This window comes from Bidens hawaiensis, unplaced genomic scaffold (assembly GCF_021521415.1).
Source record: "Bidens hawaiensis isolate Kalapana, Puna unplaced genomic scaffold, B.hawaiensis_p1.1 tig00023233_1, whole genome shotgun sequence".
Classification (NCBI taxonomy): Eukaryota; Viridiplantae; Streptophyta; class Magnoliopsida; order Asterales; family Asteraceae; genus Bidens; species Bidens hawaiensis.
The window spans coordinates 48,734-69,012 of NW_027493647.1; the positions used below are offsets into that span (position 1 = coordinate 48,734).

Sequence of the window (20,279 nt, forward strand, 5' to 3'; positions counted from 1 at the left end):
CTTGTTGGTCGGGCCCGAAAAACTGTTTATATATAGATGGAGGATCCATATATAGTGAATTTGGTGTAAAGGAATTTTTATAGAGTTGAAAGAGAATTTTTATAAATTTAATGAGGTTTGATTGGGGATGAAATGGTTTAATATATAGGAAATAATTTTTTTTTTAATTTTCCAACGGTCAATTTGCAACGGTCAACTTTGGATTTGGTGCCATTCTCAGCGTTGTATATACAACGCTTGCAAATTTGAGATCAACATAACGCAGGGGGGGCGGTGTACCCCCCGCGTTTTGACCCATAACACAGGTGGCAAAGCCACCACTACACATGGTCTTACTTGTATCATTTTATGTAGATACTAGTTTGAGCCCCGTGTATTATACGGGACATTGATGAAAATTATAAACTTTAAACATTAACCAAAATATAATTGACAACACAATTATCATATATTGTTAATACAATTACAAGTTATATTAAAATTACATAAACTACAAAACAGGCATTACACAAAAAATTTACAAATAAGCAAAAATTCCATTAGTCAATATACATTGTTCATCAAGAATCAAAATATATAGTCCATATCTGGTTGTAACTCTTGATAAAGGCACGTATAGTTGTCCGTGTGAGAACACGAGTTCTTTTAAGCACAAACCAACCCTAGACAATGATTGACCTTGAATTTTGTTTATGGTCATCGCGAAATATACTGTAAGGGGAAACTGTCGCCTGAATATAGTGTTGTGGCGCTGATATAAAACATTTAAAAAGATAAAACCAATTTTATCTTTATAGTTGACCCAATTTGAAACCAATTTTGGTAAGATAAAAAATGGTTTGATGTATTGGGTATAGGATTTGATACATTTTTTATGCAAGAAATACACATTTTTTTAGCTTTTAAGCTTGATTATACATGAAATTATAGGTTTCCATATCTTTAATTATGTGATTAATATTTTGAACAACTAAAAACCAGAAATATATAGGTTTCCCGATTTTTAGCTAAAACTAATAATGGGTTTAATGCTTAAAATATTAAAATTGTAGGTTTTTTTTAGAGTTTTAGGTAAAACTAATAATGGGGTTAATGCTTAAAATGTTAAAATTTAAGCTATATTGATAAACTAGTTTGAGGTCCGTGTATTACACGGTTAATTGATGAAAATTTTGTACTTTTAACCATAAGTGAAATATAGTCAACAAAATAATCATATATTTTATACAGTTACAATTTACATTAAAATTACAGAAATTACATAACTTAGATTACACAAATCTACCTATACTATTAAAACATCTTTTTGAATACATGTCATCATTCTATTGATCCATTATCAATAGATCGTTCATGTACCTTGTATTTTGATGCATTTGAAGATCATGTATGCACAAAGTATTGTTATATAACTATACCTGAAAGTCATAGTAAACAAATCATTATATTTTGATGCATTGGTATGAAGTTTTAAATGCTTGTAAGAAATAAGTTTTTTTTATTGGTTAGAAGCCATAAGTTCATGTACCTTATCTACCATTTGAAGATCATGTATGCGCAGAGTGTTGTTGAGATCTACATTGAAGTAATCTCCATGAAAATTGTGTAGCTGCAAAAATGGATGAACATCGATATATTGATGTACCTTGTGCTACTAAATCTCCTAAACAATATAAAAATAAAATGAATATCATCATGTTTACGTAGATGCATAATGCTAAGTGGAAATTAAAAATTTACCAAAAGAAGTTAGTTATTATTGAAACAAAAATATGAAAGCTCAACACATCAAGAACTAATAAACTGGTAAAAATGAGTGGCTCGTGCCGGGTTGGTCTGTGAGTGTATGATGAATATAGCTTCATAAATAAATTACGTCAAACGCGAATTTCTCGATCCAACATGAGTTGACAGTTGACCCAATCGAGAAGTTCAAAGCAATTGAACGTTTGATAACAGAAATCATAAATCTAAGGTTTAACTACTTGAGTATCATAATAATTAAAGTTAAGTAAATTTAACCCAAACATTCCTTTAAATAATTAAAATAACAAAAATGCCTTTCTGCTTAACTGAAAAACTAATAGAGTTATTCAAGTGGTTATTGATCAGGCTGGGTACTAAAGTAGTTAAACCATAAGAAAAAAAAGTAAATCTAGCTCTTAAAAAATAAGAAAATGCTGTGCTTAGGTTACCCAACAGAATGAATATCGGGAATGGATACTCCACGAAGCTGATCAGATAGTGAATTGCCATTGCTGTGAATCCACATATGGATAGTCCACTCACCAACATCCTAAGTCCTGATTATAGTTATAATTTAAATAACTTTATTATTAACAAACATGATATCATGATGACAAAAAGCATCAGAACAGACACTATATACATATTAATTAAAAGACATGTGAAGATAATATATTAATTAAAAACATATTCAATAACAATCAACATCAACCAAACATTTAGATAACACCACCAAATCAAATTCAAAGGTCATTTTTCTCTTCTTTTAATCCCACCCCATGATTCACGGTAGGCACCCACAGTTATAAAGTCGGGTTGTGTAAATTTACCTAACGGTAAGAGACAATGGAACGATCTGAAGCAACGGCGGAGATGAACGATAGCAGCGGTGGAGATGAACAGTCCCGTAGGTTTAATCAGATAAGGGAGAAGGCAGCGATGTAATGGCGGATTCTCAACGAAGGGGTCACGATGCCTAATTAAGGGTCTGCAGCGTAGGGTTTTTTTATCTGGAAGGGGAAACAAATTGATTGAATAATATACGGATCCGGATAATATTAGTTGGGTGGGTTGATCTGAATTAATACCATTTTAGTGAATATGGGTTAAAAAGTGAGGAATGATGAGAGGATGACAAGTGGCAAAATATAGTAGCCTTTTATTAGAGTAGTAAGATTGATAAAAACGGATTTGAGCTAGCCTTTACATATAACAATGAGACCTCTCGTTAAAAGCAGCATGATAACACAATTAAAACTGAAATACATTAATTTGATTAATCCACTATAAGTATATAAGTATCGTCATATTATTCACTTATAGAAACCCACACAACTGGATTTCTTCAATTTTTTTATAGATAATGACACGCAATTTGTTGAAAACTTGATTCCTAGTTCTCCAAATGGACCATCATGTGCTAAGAAATATAGCTTATACATTTATAATATTTTTTTTACAACGCATAACTTCGTGTTCCCCTTGGATTAAGACATACTTAACCATACCGTCGAAGAGAGATGATGTGGAAACTTGTACCATTAGCTAAACTTGTACAAGATGACCATTGTTAAATTAGATGAGATCGGCATACGATATGGATTCCTCCACTTCGTCAAATATCACACAAAGACCTAAGGTGAGACATTGGTTCTTAAACCCCGTTTTGATAAAGCTTACTGTAACACCCATCAAAATTTCATGTAAAAAATATCAACTTTAAAAGTTGAAGAACCAAAATATAGTACCTGACATAAATAAGTGGATATATATATACAATATGTTTCTTTTTCGGATATAAATAATATATTTGAGATATATATTTTAAATATTATTAAATGAGTAAGTAACACGTAAAACTTTCAATTAAAACACGAGGTGTCTAAGGAAGTGTTAATTAAAATATTGGACACTGAATGTGAGTAATAATAATAATAATATAAAGATATAATAAAATAGTATGGAATGAGATAACTGTTATGAATCACCGACGATTTTTGTATGACATTCTTTTTGTCAAACTAATTATATAACTTTGTTCCCCCAATAATATTTCTAAATAGTTGTTTTGGTATTATAAATACCATGTATTGTAACGGGTAATTGGCATCCAGAAGTTACATAACTTTATTCACTATTTACTTTCTATCATCTTTCTTTATTAGTTCTTCAAAACAAAAGAATAACAACATTAGTCTCATTATAGTTAGAAGTAAAATTATAACACGTTATCTGCACGACGCTCTAAATCAAGAAGGTATATCCACCACAAAAGATATTAAAGCAAGTAACTTTTATATTTATGTTAACTAACATTTATTTATGCATACTAACATTCTCATTAATATTATTAATTCTATGTATTATCTAATAATTTTTTTATCTCATTTTATTCTTCTACATTAATACATACACACACATACAAACGGTTATAAAATTTCACTATAAATAACCAATTATCAACTCCATTTCATTTACAACAAACATTCTTCTTAAGTTTATCAAAGATAAAGTTTTCAAAATAATTCACCCGGTTTGGGTGTTGGTCACTATAGTGTTTATACTACTTATAACATCCCATTTTCTAGTTTCAGTTAATAAATGAAAATACGAGTTATTATGAGTCGGGCTAGTGTTGGGTTAAATGGATATGAGTTATGGACTTAGGTTATGAAGGAAAGAAGAAAAGACCATGGGCTTAAGCCCATGATCCATAATTATGTAAGCATTTATTTCCCATTTAATCACTCATTTCACACATATTCCATACACCACCAAAACACACACTTAAGCTCACTCTCTCTCTAATTCTCTCTCTAGCCGAAACATAGAATAAGAACCGATCCTAACCCAAAGTAATGATAGTATGATGTTGTATGAGCTTAAACCCGTTATATATGGTCGCGAAACGACGAACCGACACCGTTAAACCGTTTGAGTCACGAGATCCGGGTGGGATCGGGTATAAACCGAACCTAAGATGAGCTTAGGGATCACCCTAGCTCAGATCTGGATCCAACGGGGCGAAAAACAGTGAAAAACGAGTCAAAACTCATTTTTCCAGTGAAACCGCGTTTTTCCGGCGACGGCACCGGAAAGTGGTACGAGGTTAAGAGATGTTAGAGAATGTTCTGACATTCTCTGACCTAACCCTAATTCGTTAACGGAGAGTTAACGAACTAGGGTGATTCGCCAAATGGTTCGTTAAAGGAAGTCTAACGAACTAGACTTAGTTCGTGTTCAAATTCGTTAAGGATAAGATAACGAACTAGAGATAACGAATTAGAAGATCCAATTCGCTATATGGAATGATTCGTCAAGGGGCCAGTTCGTTATAAGGTCTAAATCGTTATAAGGACCAGTTCGTTAGAGGGTCCAGTTCGTTACAAGGACCAGTTCGTAAGAGGGTCCAGTTCGTTACAAGGACCAGTTCGTTATGACAAACCAATTCGCTAACAGTCAATTAACGAACTAGAAGTTTAAGAGAATTACAGAATGGTTCGTGGACTTAAAGAAGAATGATTTAATTACAAAATAACCCTTGAACTTTATTAATTTATGGAAGATACCTTAAGGGATTAAGAGGTTAACCATGAAATATTATTATGAAATCCTAATGGAAAATGTGTTAACCCCAGCCGGGGGCTCTGCCCCTTGGACCCCGCTAGGGGCTGCCGCCACTAGAACCCCGCTGCCAGGGGCGCTGCCCCCGGACCCCCATTCGTTGAGGGTTATAAATAAACTAGAGACACGTTATGGGTAGCGATAAATAATTGACACGCGTAATTATTATACAGTTAGTCGCGCACAGCTAAGGAAAGGAATTACAATTAACGGTGAACGTAATCGAGTTCATGTGAGTTTCTAGCCCCATTTCCTTGTTACGTTTTTGGGGCTGTGTGCATACTCGATGTGAATGTTAATACACTTACCTTAAATGGTAAGTGTATGTCTTATTGACGAATGTGATAGTTATGATTGTATGCTTGACAGGACGTGAACGACCTTCGGGTATTGCACGTATTGTTAAGGAAAGTATAGTGTAGTGTGTATGATATGTGTATGTGAATAAGGAAGTATGTACGACTATGATATGTATGATATTAAATGTATGGATGTGATAATGGAGATGATAATGAAAGGTAAGGTAAGGTTAAAGGGTTGCATACCCTAATAATATATGCGAAGGTTAAAGGGCCCTAATAATATATGCGAAGGTTAAAGGGTTGCATACCCTAATAATACATGCGAATGTTAAAGGGTTGCATACCCTAATAATACATGCGAAGGTTATAGGGCGTAATGCTCTTTAAAACGTAAGGTATGGTTATGCAAGTATGAAAGTATGAAGTATGTACGAAAGTATGTAGTTATGAATATGTTGTATGTGGTATGATTAACAAGAACTCACTCAGCGTAGCTGACATTTAGTATGCACGCAGGTGAGTAGAATGAGACAGCTGGGTTGAGCGGGGGCACATGGTAGAAGAATAAAGAGTCTGGCATCTGAAGATTTAAGACGTTTAGAATTAATATTTGACTTGAAAGACATTATGTTTTAATATGACAAAGTTATGGATTTATATGTAATGTTTTATGAAGGTTTTAATATTTCGCGAATGTGTTTATTAACTCTGATATTTAGAACTGTGTTTATGAGTAAATCCAACATTAAAGTGAGACACCGGTAACGGAGCCTTACACTACAATTCATTCTATTTTTTAATCTCCCACATGAAGATTTCGGAATTTTCTTTTTCTTTTATATGTTTATAGCTCTACCAATGTATTGTATCTCATTGTTGATTGTATATATGGATCTAATATTTATCTTTTTATTTGCTCTATTACGATTAGCAACAAAATGTCAAATATCTCAAAACTTGAATTCCCTGCACTCAACATTTCTGGAGAAAACTATATGTCTTGGACAGCAAATGTCAAAAGACATTTGAAATCAATGGATGCGTTAGAAACAATCCAAGAAGACAATGAGTGCTCTGAACAGGATAATGCAAAAGCTGATGTTTTCATCCATAAACATATTGATGAATTACTACATCATGCGTATTTTAATTGTGATAACCCATATATGATATGGGAAGATTTGAAAAACAGATTTGGTCATCTAAGTGAAGTTTTACTTCCTACTTCTAGAGATGAATGAAACAATCTTAGGTTCCAAGACTTTAAGAGGGTAAATGATTACACCTCTACTTTATAGTGAATTTGCTCAAAGCTAGAATTTTGTGGGTATCCTAAATCAGAGGAAGAAAAGTTAGAGAAAACTTACTCCATGTTTCATGCATCAAATATAAACTTGCAAACACATTATCGATTACGGAATTTTAGAAGATACTCTGATCTAAATGCATTTCTCCTTGTTGCAGAGAAAAATAATGATTTATTGATGAGAAATCATCAATCTCGTCCCACAGGTTCATTAGCAATACTAGAAGCAAATGTTGCTCACAAAAATTTTCATAAAAATGCTGGTCATAAATGGGAACAAGGTCGTGGACGAGGCCGTGGACGTAGCCATGGTCATTTTGACAAAAAGCATTTTAATGGTCGTAACCATTCATTTAAATGGAACACTAATTCTTACGGTCGTGGACGTGGTCGTAGCCAGAGAGCCAATAATTAACATGTACCACAAAATAACAATTCCAACCAACACAATAAATGGAATAAAGTTGGTAGGTCCAAAAATGATGGCACTTCCTGTTTTAGATGTAGAAGTACAAACCACTGGTCAAAGGCTTGTTGCACAGCTCCACATTTTTGTGAACTATACCAAGCATCTCTCAAAGGAAAAGAGAAATAAGTGAACCATGTTGATAACTTTGATGATCTCAATGCTGAGCTGAGCATTGCAGACTTTGATGTGGAACTCTGAAACAAATGTTGTTTGGCGACAATAATTATATGCAATAATTAAGTGAGTTTCTCATTATCTTTAATTATGTGTTTTTCCTTCATGTACTGTTTGCTTTTCAATTAAATAAAGTTCTTATTAAAATATCATAATGTCTTCGTTATACACTTATTATTTTTCTTAATATTTTCAAGATTTAAAAATGAAAATCACTGGAGCACAATATCAAACAAATGAAGAAGATATATGTATAGTGGATAGTGGAGCCACACATACTATACTTAGATCTAAAAAATATTTTTATAAACTAAAACCAACAAAAGGGATCATCAATACAATATCATGTCCTACAAACTTGATATAAGGAGTGGGAAAAGCTAATTTAGCATTACCAAATGGTACAAAGCTCAAAATAGAAAATGCTTTATTTTTCCCAAAATCAACAAGAACTTTGTTGAGTTTCAAAAACATATATTATAATGGATATGATACTCAGTCAAGGACTGTTAGTAATGAAAAAAATATTTGCATATCATAAGCAAATATTAGATATTGGAAAAACTGCCAATGCTCCATTCTGGTTTACATTATACATATATAAATGTGCCTCAAGCACATATGGCAGTTAAAGAAATTGTTGTGATTCTGGTATCATAAACTTATGGCATGACAGATTAGGCCATCCAGGATCCACAATGATGAAAAGGATTATTAAAAATACACATGGGCATCCACTGAAAGATTAAAAGATCCACAAAATAGATAAAATGCCTCAATGTACATCTTGCTCTCTTGGCAAATTAATTACAAGGCCTTTGCCATTAAAAGTTGATAAAGATACTTTATGGTCTTAATAGACGCATCCAGCTGACGGTCTAGTATAACTCTTTATTATCGACTCGTAATGATGCTTTTGCAAAATTTCTTACTCAAATTATCAAACTACGTGCACATTTTCCCGATTAAACCATTAAAAGAGTAAGGCTTGATAATGCGGGAGAATTTACATCGCATGCTTTTGATGATTATTGCATGTCTGTGGGGATTGTTGTTGAACACCCTGTTGCTCATGTACACACACAAAATGGTTAAGCCGAGTCGTTGATCAAACGCCTACAACTAATAGCTAGACCATTAATAACGAGAACAAAACTCTCTGTTTCTATTTGGGGCCATGTAATTATGCATGCTGGATCATTAATTTGTGTGAGACCAAGTGCAAATCATGAATACTCTCCCACGCAACTTGTTTCCGGAAATGAGCCAAACATCTCTCACCTTAGAATTTTTGGGTGTGCTGTGTATGTTCCTATTGCACCACCACAACGCACAAAAATGGGTCCTCAAAGAAGGTTGGGAATATATGTTGGATATGAAACGTCTTCCATGTGACATACGTCAATTTCGGGTCTCGATTTTTATTCGTTTTGTAATCTTTTATCGTGTAAACCGACCCGTTTTGCAAACCGAAACCTTGGATATAATCAAAAAGATGGATTTTTTGTTACAATATTGTTTTACTCTTGTTGGGTCTTGAAAACAACCTTTTCGATATTTAAAATGCGTAAAAATCACCTAAAACGAACTACAGGAACTAAATCTGCCATGTTTGAAACTTTGGAAAGTCTGGTAACCAACCCTATCGCGCCACGCAATGGGGGATGTTCCATATGGTCAGCTCGAACTTTGTTTGTTTGTGTCTTGTTTTGATCCTTTTTGCATGAGAACTCTTGTGTCTCACACCCATATTTGACCACCAACATTACCCAATATATACACCACCATTTCCTTTCATTTTCCCCTGCTACAACTCCAAATTCTCTCTCAAACTTCATAGATTCAAGTTTGTTTATTTATGTGTTCTTGAAGGTTTGACTTCCAAAAGTCAAACTGAGTTTAATCTTTCATTCTAATTAACTTATATAGTCTTAATAATACTTGAATATGGTGGTACAACATATATATATATATATATATATATATATAATATACACCCGTTGTTACCTTTGGTAGTTGCTTCCCCGATTTCGATCGGTGAAATTTCGGACCTTGTAAGGCAAGTCTTCATGGAGAACTTCGTGTTCTTGATGTGTATATATATATATATATATATATATACTTATATAACTTGTTTATACATAACAACCATGCTTAACTTCTGCTCAATTTAGTTTATTTACAAGTTCCATGGTTATGGGTTTTAAGAGTCTATGCTTCGGTTTAACCGTAAATAGCTCTAAACCGTAAACCGAACTTTGCTTACTAGTTTTTGTTAAATACTTGTTTAAACATGTTTAATGTTAGATATCAGTTTATAAAATCATTTTTATAAGTTCTATGGTTATGGGTTTGTGGATTCTAACCTCGGTCTTAACCCGAAACTAGATGCGAACCGAAAACCGAAATTTTGTTTAAAGACTTTATTGTTAACGTTTTGGTTGTAAAACTTAAGTATTTTCATTTGACATTATTATACAAGTTCTTGGATGTTTGGTCATGTGGAAACCATCTATGAACTTATTGTGAGATGGAAACCGAACCAAACGAAACTAACCGATTTTCACTCGCTTAAGACACACAAGTGTGTTTTTAGCTATCAAGACTTGTATATTTCTTTAGAAATAGTTTACAAACTGATTTTAATTGTTTTCTTAAGTACTTGGAAATGTTGGATCCAACTTGATCTCATAACAAAGTTTGGACCGACAAAACTGAACACTCGCTTAACGTGCGTTCTTAGTTCTAAAACAGTAGATCTACATACTTGGTTAAGTATCATTGGATTTTTATTAGTTATCTCATAACATTTAATATTTTGGAAAGTTGACTTTGGGTTTGACCAATTTTCAAGACCCGAACCAACAACCCGAACACTCGTTAAAAACCCGTTTTAGTATCTTTATTTCAAAGGGACTTGCATTCTTGCATTTTACCCACCTTATTACTTAACATAGGTTGAGTAAACATTAAGGTTAGATACTTTAACCCGGTTTCGAGCAAACTTACATTTTTAAAGGGTTATTAGTATAAGTTCTTAAATAGTTACATTTTAAACCTTGAACTTTAATTGTTTACATTTCTCAACATTTATTTTATTCAAAGACTTTCAAGACAACCTTTCTAAATCCGAAACTTCTTTCCTTCTAGGCATTGTTCGTTAAACCCGTCGTTCCTGAAAATCTCCAAATTATCATCTTTCAAGTTTATTACTTGAATGTGAGTATTTTCATACCCCGTTTCCCACTTTTTGGGGGGTGACATTTCATACTTATTCAAATTAAATTCTTTATACTTGAATCTTAAACCACAACCTTTATTGTATACTTTACTTAAATAAATGTTCGATTTGGTGTTCTATGCTTATATGTCTATATGCTTATGTGTTTATCGCTTTTGGAAGGTTGATTCATAAATCCGTTAACTATCTGGTATTCTCTTATAGCACGGTGCCATTAATGTATTCTTATTAACGACCTCATGAAATCCGAATCTATTTGGTATTCTCTTATAGACGGTGCCGCTAATGTATTCTTATTAGCGACCTCAAATTACCCAAATTATTGCTATTTATTTGTTGTTTCGTATACAAGATTGTGGCTTTTCTTATTATATACTTATATGCTCAAACTTATGAATTGCTCACCAACCTTTGTGTTGATAAACTTTATTTTATGAAATGTTACAAGTTTGCATCTTGGTTGACTCGAGTTTGTGGAGAAAACGTCATCAAGACCGTTAGGATATTAGTAAAATGAACAATATTTAATTTGCTATATGTTGTGATATCTTGTTATGAATATTTGTTATGTGACATTTTCGATGTTGTGAAATGAAATGTGTTTGTTAAATATTGTTGCTTTAATTAGTGTCATGTGCTTATGGGCAATTGTTACACCTCGGCATGTTCCGCCGCCTTTGGTCGGGGTGTGACAGATTGGTATCAGAGCCATAACAATAGGATATGTGGTTAAACGTAACGACCTAGCATTGTTATGCTTAGGGTCCTATACGTGTTTACTCTATTTTGATTGTTCATATTGCATGTTATTTATAAACTTGTATAAATTCACCAATATCCTAAATGTTCACATACACACACTTTCATAGTATTTCCAAGGTATCCTTACCTTAAAACGCAAAATTAGATTTTTGTTGTGTTTTATGGATTATACAATTAACTTGGATCCCGTTGTTTCAAATCCCTTAAAGGTTGCGTTTATATCGGGTTTGTAGCCATCATAGTAAACGAGACATTACAAAACTACCATTTGACAAAAAGATTCCAAGAATCGAAGGTGATTTACTTACCTGGGATGGTTGGATTATAGTGCTCGTTTACTAGGCAACAAATCGTGTTATACATGTTAATACTTTAAGTAGTCGAATGCGAGCGTTCCGGTCGCCATCCTAATTTTTGGTGTCAAAACAATAGAACTACGGTGGTTCGTGGACTAGTGTTTTGACATGACGTTGTATCTCGATTTATCATGTTATTATCGTTATTTGAGTCGAAAAATGAAAAAGTCGCGGTGGTTCGTGCACATGTCTAGACTCCAATATGGTGTTTTATAAAACTTTTTTTTAGTGTTGGATTATCAAATCATGGTGGTTCATGTACGATTTTCCGACTCTATAAATCTCAAAATCTCAAATTTTCAAGCTTTAACCTTTCAAAAATCATTTACGTTTTGTTTTTCGGTTTGTTGTTTTTATACAAAGCTTTATATTTTATCTAACACTAACATCTTCTCTTTACTAACTCTAGGATTCACAATCAACAAAAAAAAAATTTGAAATCTTATTTTCTTTTATACACTCCCATATTCATTTCTTTTTACCCAAAACTTATTCATTTCTTTATAATCTTTTTAGCATGCCTCCACTAAGACCTCACAAGAACACCAACCGATGTATGGCCGCGTTTATCGTCAAGCAAATGGCCGCGGTGATTCCCGAACTTGTGACCCATATCCAAGCTACCCAACCTCCTCAACTCGTTGTTGCACCCGTTGAACCCAAACCCGCATCCTACCCATACAAGCAATCCACTAGTTCTTACCCAACCGAATTTTTGGGTACGAACTGTGCGACTACCTTGTTGCAATGGTTCGAGTCCATGGAGAACGTGTTTCGATACAGTGAGTGCCCCGAAGCGAAAAAGACAAATTCTGCTTCAAGCATGTTTAGAAAAACCGCTCTAACATGGTGGGGTAGTGTTATGCATCTCCAAGGGTCGGAAGCGGCTATGGCTCTTCCATGGTCCGACCTCAAGGCTCTTATGATGAAGAAGTTCTGTCCCAAACACGAACTTCAAAAGCTTGAGGAGGAATTTTGGAACCTCAAACAAGATAGTGGTGATAACGCCGCCTAGTCACTCCGTTTCCACGAGTTGAGCATTCTCGTCCCTCATTTGGTTACCCCGGTTGAGCTTGAGCTTGTGATGTGTCTCTAAAGGATGTTTCTTTCTACGGGACTCACAACTAAGCTTTAATATTAAAACGGTTTTTCCTAATAAGACCACACAACCGACAAGTGTATCGATCGTAAGTAATATAGAACTAAGGAAGTCAGAGTATCGAACACGAGGACACGTGTAAACGTCTATGATCACTAACCCTAGACAAGACCTTCGTAAGAATAATATTTTTTAATTTGATTTTTAATTAGTAAACTACTTGACCTAACTAACTTTAACTAAATTAAAAGACTTAACTTAATAAGACTTAACGAAACTTTACGAATAAGACCTTCAATAGGATTACAAAAACTAGATGTGCGAATATATATATATATATATATATATAAAACACGAATCGCAACTAAGCTTTAAAAACCAAACAATCTATCCTAGTTCACACAAACGGCAAGTGTACCGGTCGTGTATAGCAAAGATGAGGAAAGTCCGGATATCGAACTCGAAGACACGTGAGAACAGCTCAGATTATAAACCCTAATCCAAGTCCTACCTTAAAATATTTAATTGATTTTATTTTATCTTATTTTATTTTAATTAATTTAAAACTAACTTAACTTAACGAAACTAACAAGAAAACTTAATGGCACTAACGGAACTCTTAACGAATATGAAGAAACGACTACCTAGGCAAGAATCCTATTGACAGTTCAATGGTTAACGGAATTAACTAATCACACGACACCGGGATCTTAAAATAATCAACTAAGGCTCATTAAAGTTCGCTAGATCACCTCTTGGTCTCACCAACTAACCCTCAAAAATCTAAGAAGATTGAATAAATGCACCGGGAAAAATATTACTAAGGTACCCTAATGACGCATCTCCTCTCGGACTCAACGACACAAAACCCGCTAAAAATTGGTACTAGAAATTATAGGGATAAAGGGGGTAACAATATCAAACCCAATCTTAGACACATATTTGCACACAAAACTAAACCAGATAAGACCAAAACTCGCTCTCGCGCAATTCTAACCTAACCGAATAAAGACGCGAGACAAACCGACTCCCTATTACCTCTCGGTCACAAGGAAGGTGAACCTATTGAATTTTAATAATTAATCACACTCAAGATTCCTATGACCACGCTAACCACAAATAGATCAAAAACACAAAGTCTAATGACCTAAACGTAGGACCCTACCAAATGACACATAATCAATCAATCAAAGTAATACGCGGAATCACAAGCAATAATTATTTAAAAACAATATTTTAACACATCAAAGATCGAATTAAATAAAGCCTTTCAATAATAATACATCATGTAATTAATTAAAACCAAATAAACAGTCAAACAATGTCAATAATCATCAAAACCTAGGTAGTACATAAGATTTAGCCAATAATCATAACCGACGAAAACTTAACAGATTCAAAAGTCATAATCATCATATCAAGAAATATAGAGATGAACTTATAAAATAAATAATGCAAACCACTTTGAAGAAAAATAATGTTCCCTATTGCGATTGCTGTCCCGACTCCCCTTGGCTTCCTTCTTCTTTCCTTGATCTCACAAAGCTTGCAAAGTAATTTCTTCTTGTGATGAAAGGCTACCCGATCGGAAGTAGTCAATGGGGGTTATTTATTTTTTTGTCCCTTATTGTTTGCTGGTCCACTTCGTGATCCTTGACTCCAAGATTAGAATTATGTAATATTCTTCTTATTTATTGCTACTTGGTTGTGATTGTTGACCAACTTGGATTCTTTTATTATTTTCTTTCTTTGTTGTAACCCCACTGCCGATCAGAGATGTATGCAAGGGTGTAAGGGTTTTATTTTTTTTTATTTTAATATATAATATGCATGTAAGGGTTTACACTAATAGGCTTTTGGGACGGGCTTTAACTTGGTTCTTCAAACATTGATCATAAAGGCCCGTTAAGTCTTGTAAAAACTTGGTTCTTTTCTTATTTAAAAACGCAACCTACAAAATATATAATTATGCAAGACCATACTAAAACAAGTTAAGAAATATTAAATATTATATATAAAAGCGACTAAAACCATGATAAATGGTGCGGAAAATAAGCGTGTTTCACAACACATCAGCTTGACAAATACATTGGGGGTTTACCGATGCAAATCCGGGACTCAGTCATGAGTAGCAAACCTGTGAATCTTGAGGATGCCATCACTCTAGCCGGTGCGCTATCGGAGAATCATGTGAAGGCGGGTACCCTAAATCTCAAGAAGCCAAACGAGAAAGCCAAGCCCGAGCCCGCACCTCAAGCCAAGGTTGAACCCACACCACAGGCCATTAACTACTTTAACTCTTCCCGCCACAACAACAACAAAAAGAAACCCAAAACCAATCAACGAAACTTTGCTGTTACCTAACCCCAACCACAAAAAAACCAAACCCAAGCTCCCCAAACCCGAAGACCCTATACCGGTACTTTCCCACTATGCAACAATTGTCAACGCCACCACCCATCACATTTGTCATGTCGTCAGTGCGCTATTTGTAACCGTTTTGGTCATCTCAACACTAGATGTTGATCCGCACAACAAACCCAACCTAACCAACCAAGAACCACTCCCCAAAATGCCCCAAACCGTTATGCACTCTACCCACCAAACCAACCCCAAAAACTCCGAGCTTGCTTCAATTGTGGCGATCCCAACCATTTCCGCAACAATTGCCCACGATTAACCTTTGCCAACCAAGCTCAAACCGTGACCATACCTTACTACCAACCCAAGCCTACCAAGTCCAAACTTACCAACATACAAGCACTACCTCCTCCTCCTCATCAAGCATCTCAAGTCAACCATGGCAATCAAGGGCGAGCTTTTATGATGAACGCTAATCAAGCTCAAGTGGCAAACGATGTTGTGAACGGTATGTTTTTGGTGTTTCATCATTTGGCTTCTATTTTATTCGATACCGGTGCCGATAGAAGTTTTATTTCTTTGAAATTTGAATCAAAAATTGCTATACCTCGAACCAAGCTTTCGCGACCGTTATCCGTTGCAGTCGCCAATGGCAATTCTATTACCATAAACTCCGTCGTTCGCGATTATACTCTCATCCTTGATAATCATAAATTCTCCATCGATCTCATCCCAATGCAAATGGGAAGTTTCGATGTCATAGTAGTCATGGATTGGTTATCTTTGCACCGTGCCGAAGTCGTTTGTTTCGATAAATTCATTCGCATTCAGCTCGTCAACGGTAAAATTAATAAATTCTTTGGAAACGCTACTTCTAGAAGACTTAATCTCATGTCGTGTTCCCAATAGAAAAGGTACTTACGCCAAAATTACGTTCCATTTCTAGCTCTCGCGGTGACAAAAGACAAAAAGGAAAGGAAAATCCAAGATATTTTCATTGTTCGTGATTTCCTCGATGTCTTTCCCTATGATGTCACTAGTCTTCCACCCGTTCGCCCGATTGAATTCCGAATAGATCTTGTGCCCGGTGAAATGCCCGTGGCAAAGGCTCCTCATCGTCTAGCCCCGTCGGAAATGCAAGAATTGTCGAACCAACTCGAAGAACTGTCCTATAAAGGTTTCATTCGTCCTTGGCTGATGAAGCTCTCACTTGGTGGGATTCCCAAGTTGAATCATTGGGTAGGAAAGGTGCAAACCAACTCACTTGGGAGCAATTGAAGATGTTGGTGCTGGACGAATATTGCCCTCGAAATGAACTTCAGAAAATCGAGGCGGAGTTGTGGAACCTGACTATGGTAGGATCTGAAGTCATTGCCTACACCACTCGTTTCCAAGAGTTGGCTCGTTTGGTGCCACATTTGATGAACCCTGAATATAAAATGATCGAGAAGTATGTTTGGGGACTTGCACCTCAAATCCGAAGTATGGTTACCTCGTCCAAACCCTCTACAATCAAAGAGGCTATCTCGCTAGCCTACAGTTTAACCGATGAGGCCATACGAATGGGGTTGCTACCCAAAAAGGGAACAAGTGTGGGGAAAGCGGTAGTTGTAGAGGAAAAGAAGGTCGATAACAAACGCAAGTGGGAAGGAAAGCAAGGAAACAAATTCGGTAATAGTTGGTTCAAAAAGAAAGAGACCGCAAAAGCATGTACTGCAACCAATGTTGCTAAACCCGTGGGATATGTCGGGACACTGCCTAAGAGTGCCAAATGCAGTTATCGTCACATCGGAGGGTGCACACAGTGTGACTGGTGCAAGAGATACGGTCACAAGTTAGCAACTTGTCGAGTCAGCCTGCCACATGCTGAAAAGAGTACTCAGGCATGTTATGAATGCGGGGAAGCTGGACACTTCAAGAAAGATTGCCCTAAGCTTAAGAATCAGAACCACAATCCAGCTCGCGGTCGAGCATTTGTGATGCGGGCCGGGGATGCCCGCCAGGATCCGAATGTAGTCACTGGTACGTTCCTTATAAACAATTGTTATGCTTCTATACTTTTCGACACTGGCGCCGATTTGAGTTTCGTGTCCACTAAATTCAGACATCTACTTGGTAAAGAGTCTAGCGCATTAACAGACAAATACAATATAGAATTAGCCAATGGTAAATTAATTGAAACTGGTGAAATCATTCAAGGATGTGTCCTTACCCTCGAGGATCATTCCTTCGATATTGACCTATTACCTGTCGAGCTCGAAAGCTTTGACATAGTAATTGGAATGGATTGGCTATCTAAAAACCATGCCGATATTGACCTATTACCTGTCGAGCTCGAAAGTTCATATACCACTTTCAACAGGAGAAACCCTGGTAATTCTGGGAGAAAAGAAAGGTACTGCATCAGGAATTATAACATGTATTAGAGCTCACAAATACATAAGAAAAGGATGTTATGCCTTTTTAGCTCATGTTGTAGAGAAGAAGCCAGAAGAGCGTCAACTCAAGGACATACCAATCGTTCGAGACTTTCCTGAGGTCTTTCCCGAAGACTTTCCGAGATTACCGCCAACACGAAAAATCGATTTCCGAATCGACTTAGTGCCAGGAGCCGCACCGGTGGCACGTTCGCCATACCGTTTAGCACCATCGGAGATGCTTGAATTGGCAAATCAGCTGCAAGAGTTATTAGATAAAGGCTTTTTAAGACCAAGCTACTCACCTTGGGGAGCTCCGGTCTTATTCGTCAAGAAGAAAGATGGAACTTTTAGAATGTGCATCAGTTATCGAGAACTCAACAAACTCACCATCAAGAACCGTTAGCCACTCCCGAGGATTGACGACTTATTTGACCAACTTCAAGGATCTAGTTTCTACTCGAAGATTGATTTGCGATCGGGTTATCACCAGTTGAAGATTCAAGAGGAGGATATTCCGAAAACTGCAATCAGAACTCGTTACAGCCACTATGAGTTTTTAGTCATGCCCTTTGGTTTGATGAATGGGCCTGCTGTTTTCATGGACCTCATGAATAGGGACTGCAAACCTTATTTGGACAAGTTTGTGATTATGTTCATCGATGACATACTTATATACTCACGAACTGATGAGGAACATGAACAACACTTGAAACTAATTCTTGAATTTCTTAAAAACGAGAAATTGTATGCCAAATTCTCAAAATGCGAATTTTGGATTCGAGAAGTCCAATTCCTTGGGCATGTGATCATTGAGAATGGTATACACGTGGATCCTGCTAAGGTTGAAGCAATCAAGAATTGGGAAGCACCAAAGACCCCAACCGAAGTGCGTCAATTTTTAGGATTGGCCGGATACTACCGTCGCTTCATTGAAAATTTCTCTAAGATAACTCAATCAATGACTGTTCTGACGCAAAAGGATAAGAAATTTGAATGGGGCGAAGAGCAGGAGTCAGCTTTTCAACTTTTGAAGCAGAAATTGTGCAGTGCGCCAATATTATCCCTTCTCGAAGGTATTGAAAATTTTGTTGTATATTGCGACACATCACATCAAGGCTTAGGATGTGTCTTGATGCAAAAAGATAAAGTGATCGCCTATGCTTCTCGACAATTAAAGGTGCACGAGAAAAACTACACGACTCATGACTTGGAGTTAGGGGCCGTGGTGTTTGCACTAAAAATTTGGCGTCACTATCTTTATGGTACAAAGTGTGCCGTATTCACCGATCACAAAAGCCTTCAGCACATATTCAATCAAAAAGAATTAAATATGAGACAACGTCGATGGGTTGAACTGCTTAACGACTACGATTGTGAGATCCGTTATCATCCAGGTAAAGCAAACGTTGTAGCTGATGCTTTGAGCTGTAAAGAAAGGGTTAAGACACTTCGAGTCCGTGCATTGGGAATGACCATACATACGAGCCTCACCGCTCAAATTCAAAATACACAACAAGAAGCCCTTAATGCTGAAAACTTGAAAGGTGAAGCCCTACGAGGAATGGTTAAACAATTGGAACCAAAGGCCGACGAAACCCTCTATTTTTCAAATAGGATTTGGGTACCATATATTGGGGGTCTTCGTGAGTTAGTGTTAGATGAAGCTCATGAGTCTAGATACTCGATCCACCCAGGAGCCGATAAAATGTACAAAGATCTCAAAGAGCTTTATTGGTGGCCCAATATAAAGGGAGATATTGCTACATTGTGGGTAAATGCTTGACTTGTTCCAAGGTTAAGGCTGAGTATCAAAAACCATCGGGACTTCTACAGCAACCTGAGATACCACAGTGGAAATGGGAACAAATTTCCATGGACTTCATCACGAAATTACCTAAGACAAGAAATGGTTTCGACACCATTTGGGTAATTGTCGATCGTTTGACTAAGTCCGCTCATTTTATTCCCATTAGAGAAAAGGATCGTATGGAAGTGTTAACTAGAATCTACCTTAAAGAAATTGTTTCAAAACATGAGGTCCCCATTTCTATAATATCTGACAAGGATAGTCGTTTCACATCAAATTTCTGGGGGTCATTACAGAATGCCTTGGGTTCTCGATTAGACATGAGTACGGCTTATCACCCGCAAACCGATGGCCAGAGCGAAAGAACCATCCAAACCTTGGAAGACATGTTACGTGCTTGTGTGATGGACTTTGGTGGTAATTGGGATACTCACATGCCGTTGATTGAGTTTACTTATAAAAAAGCTGCACCGTTTGAAGCGCTTTATGGCAGGAAGTGTCGTTTGTCTGTCTGTTGGGCAGAAGTTGGTGAAAAACATATCACTGGTCCCGAGATCATCCAAGAGACGACTGACAAGATATTCCAAATTAGGGATCGTATAAAGGCGGCAA

The 20,279-nt window shown here is 36.0% G+C and overlaps 1 protein-coding gene across 1 annotated transcript; it reads left to right on the forward strand.

The window, feature by feature from the left end:
• The first annotated feature begins 16,720 nt into the window (after nt 1–16,720).
• LOC143567197 (uncharacterized) lies at nt 16,721–19,643 on the forward strand. Its single transcript, XM_077053665.1, has 4 exons — nt 16,721–17,813; nt 17,920–18,176; nt 18,351–18,933; nt 19,255–19,643. The coding sequence occupies exons 1-4, from the start codon at nt 16,721–16,723 to the stop codon at nt 19,641–19,643; spliced, it is 2,322 nt and encodes a 773-aa protein (XP_076909780.1).
• The last annotated feature ends 636 nt before the right edge of the window (nt 19,644–20,279 follow it).

Bases quoted from the DNA above. Each gene is read 5' to 3' on its own strand.
- LOC143567197 (XM_077053665.1), top strand. From the start codon at position 16,721: ATGTTGGTGCTGGACGAATATTGCCCTCGAAATGAACTTCAGAAAATC. The intron at 17,814-17,919 runs GTAATTCTGGGA...CTCATGTTGTAG, and splicing joins TTTCAACAGGAGAAACCCTG to AGAAGAAGCCAGAAGAGCGT. The intron at 18,177-18,350 runs GTCTTATTCGTC...GGTTATCACCAG, and splicing joins ACTCACCTTGGGGAGCTCCG to TTGAAGATTCAAGAGGAGGA.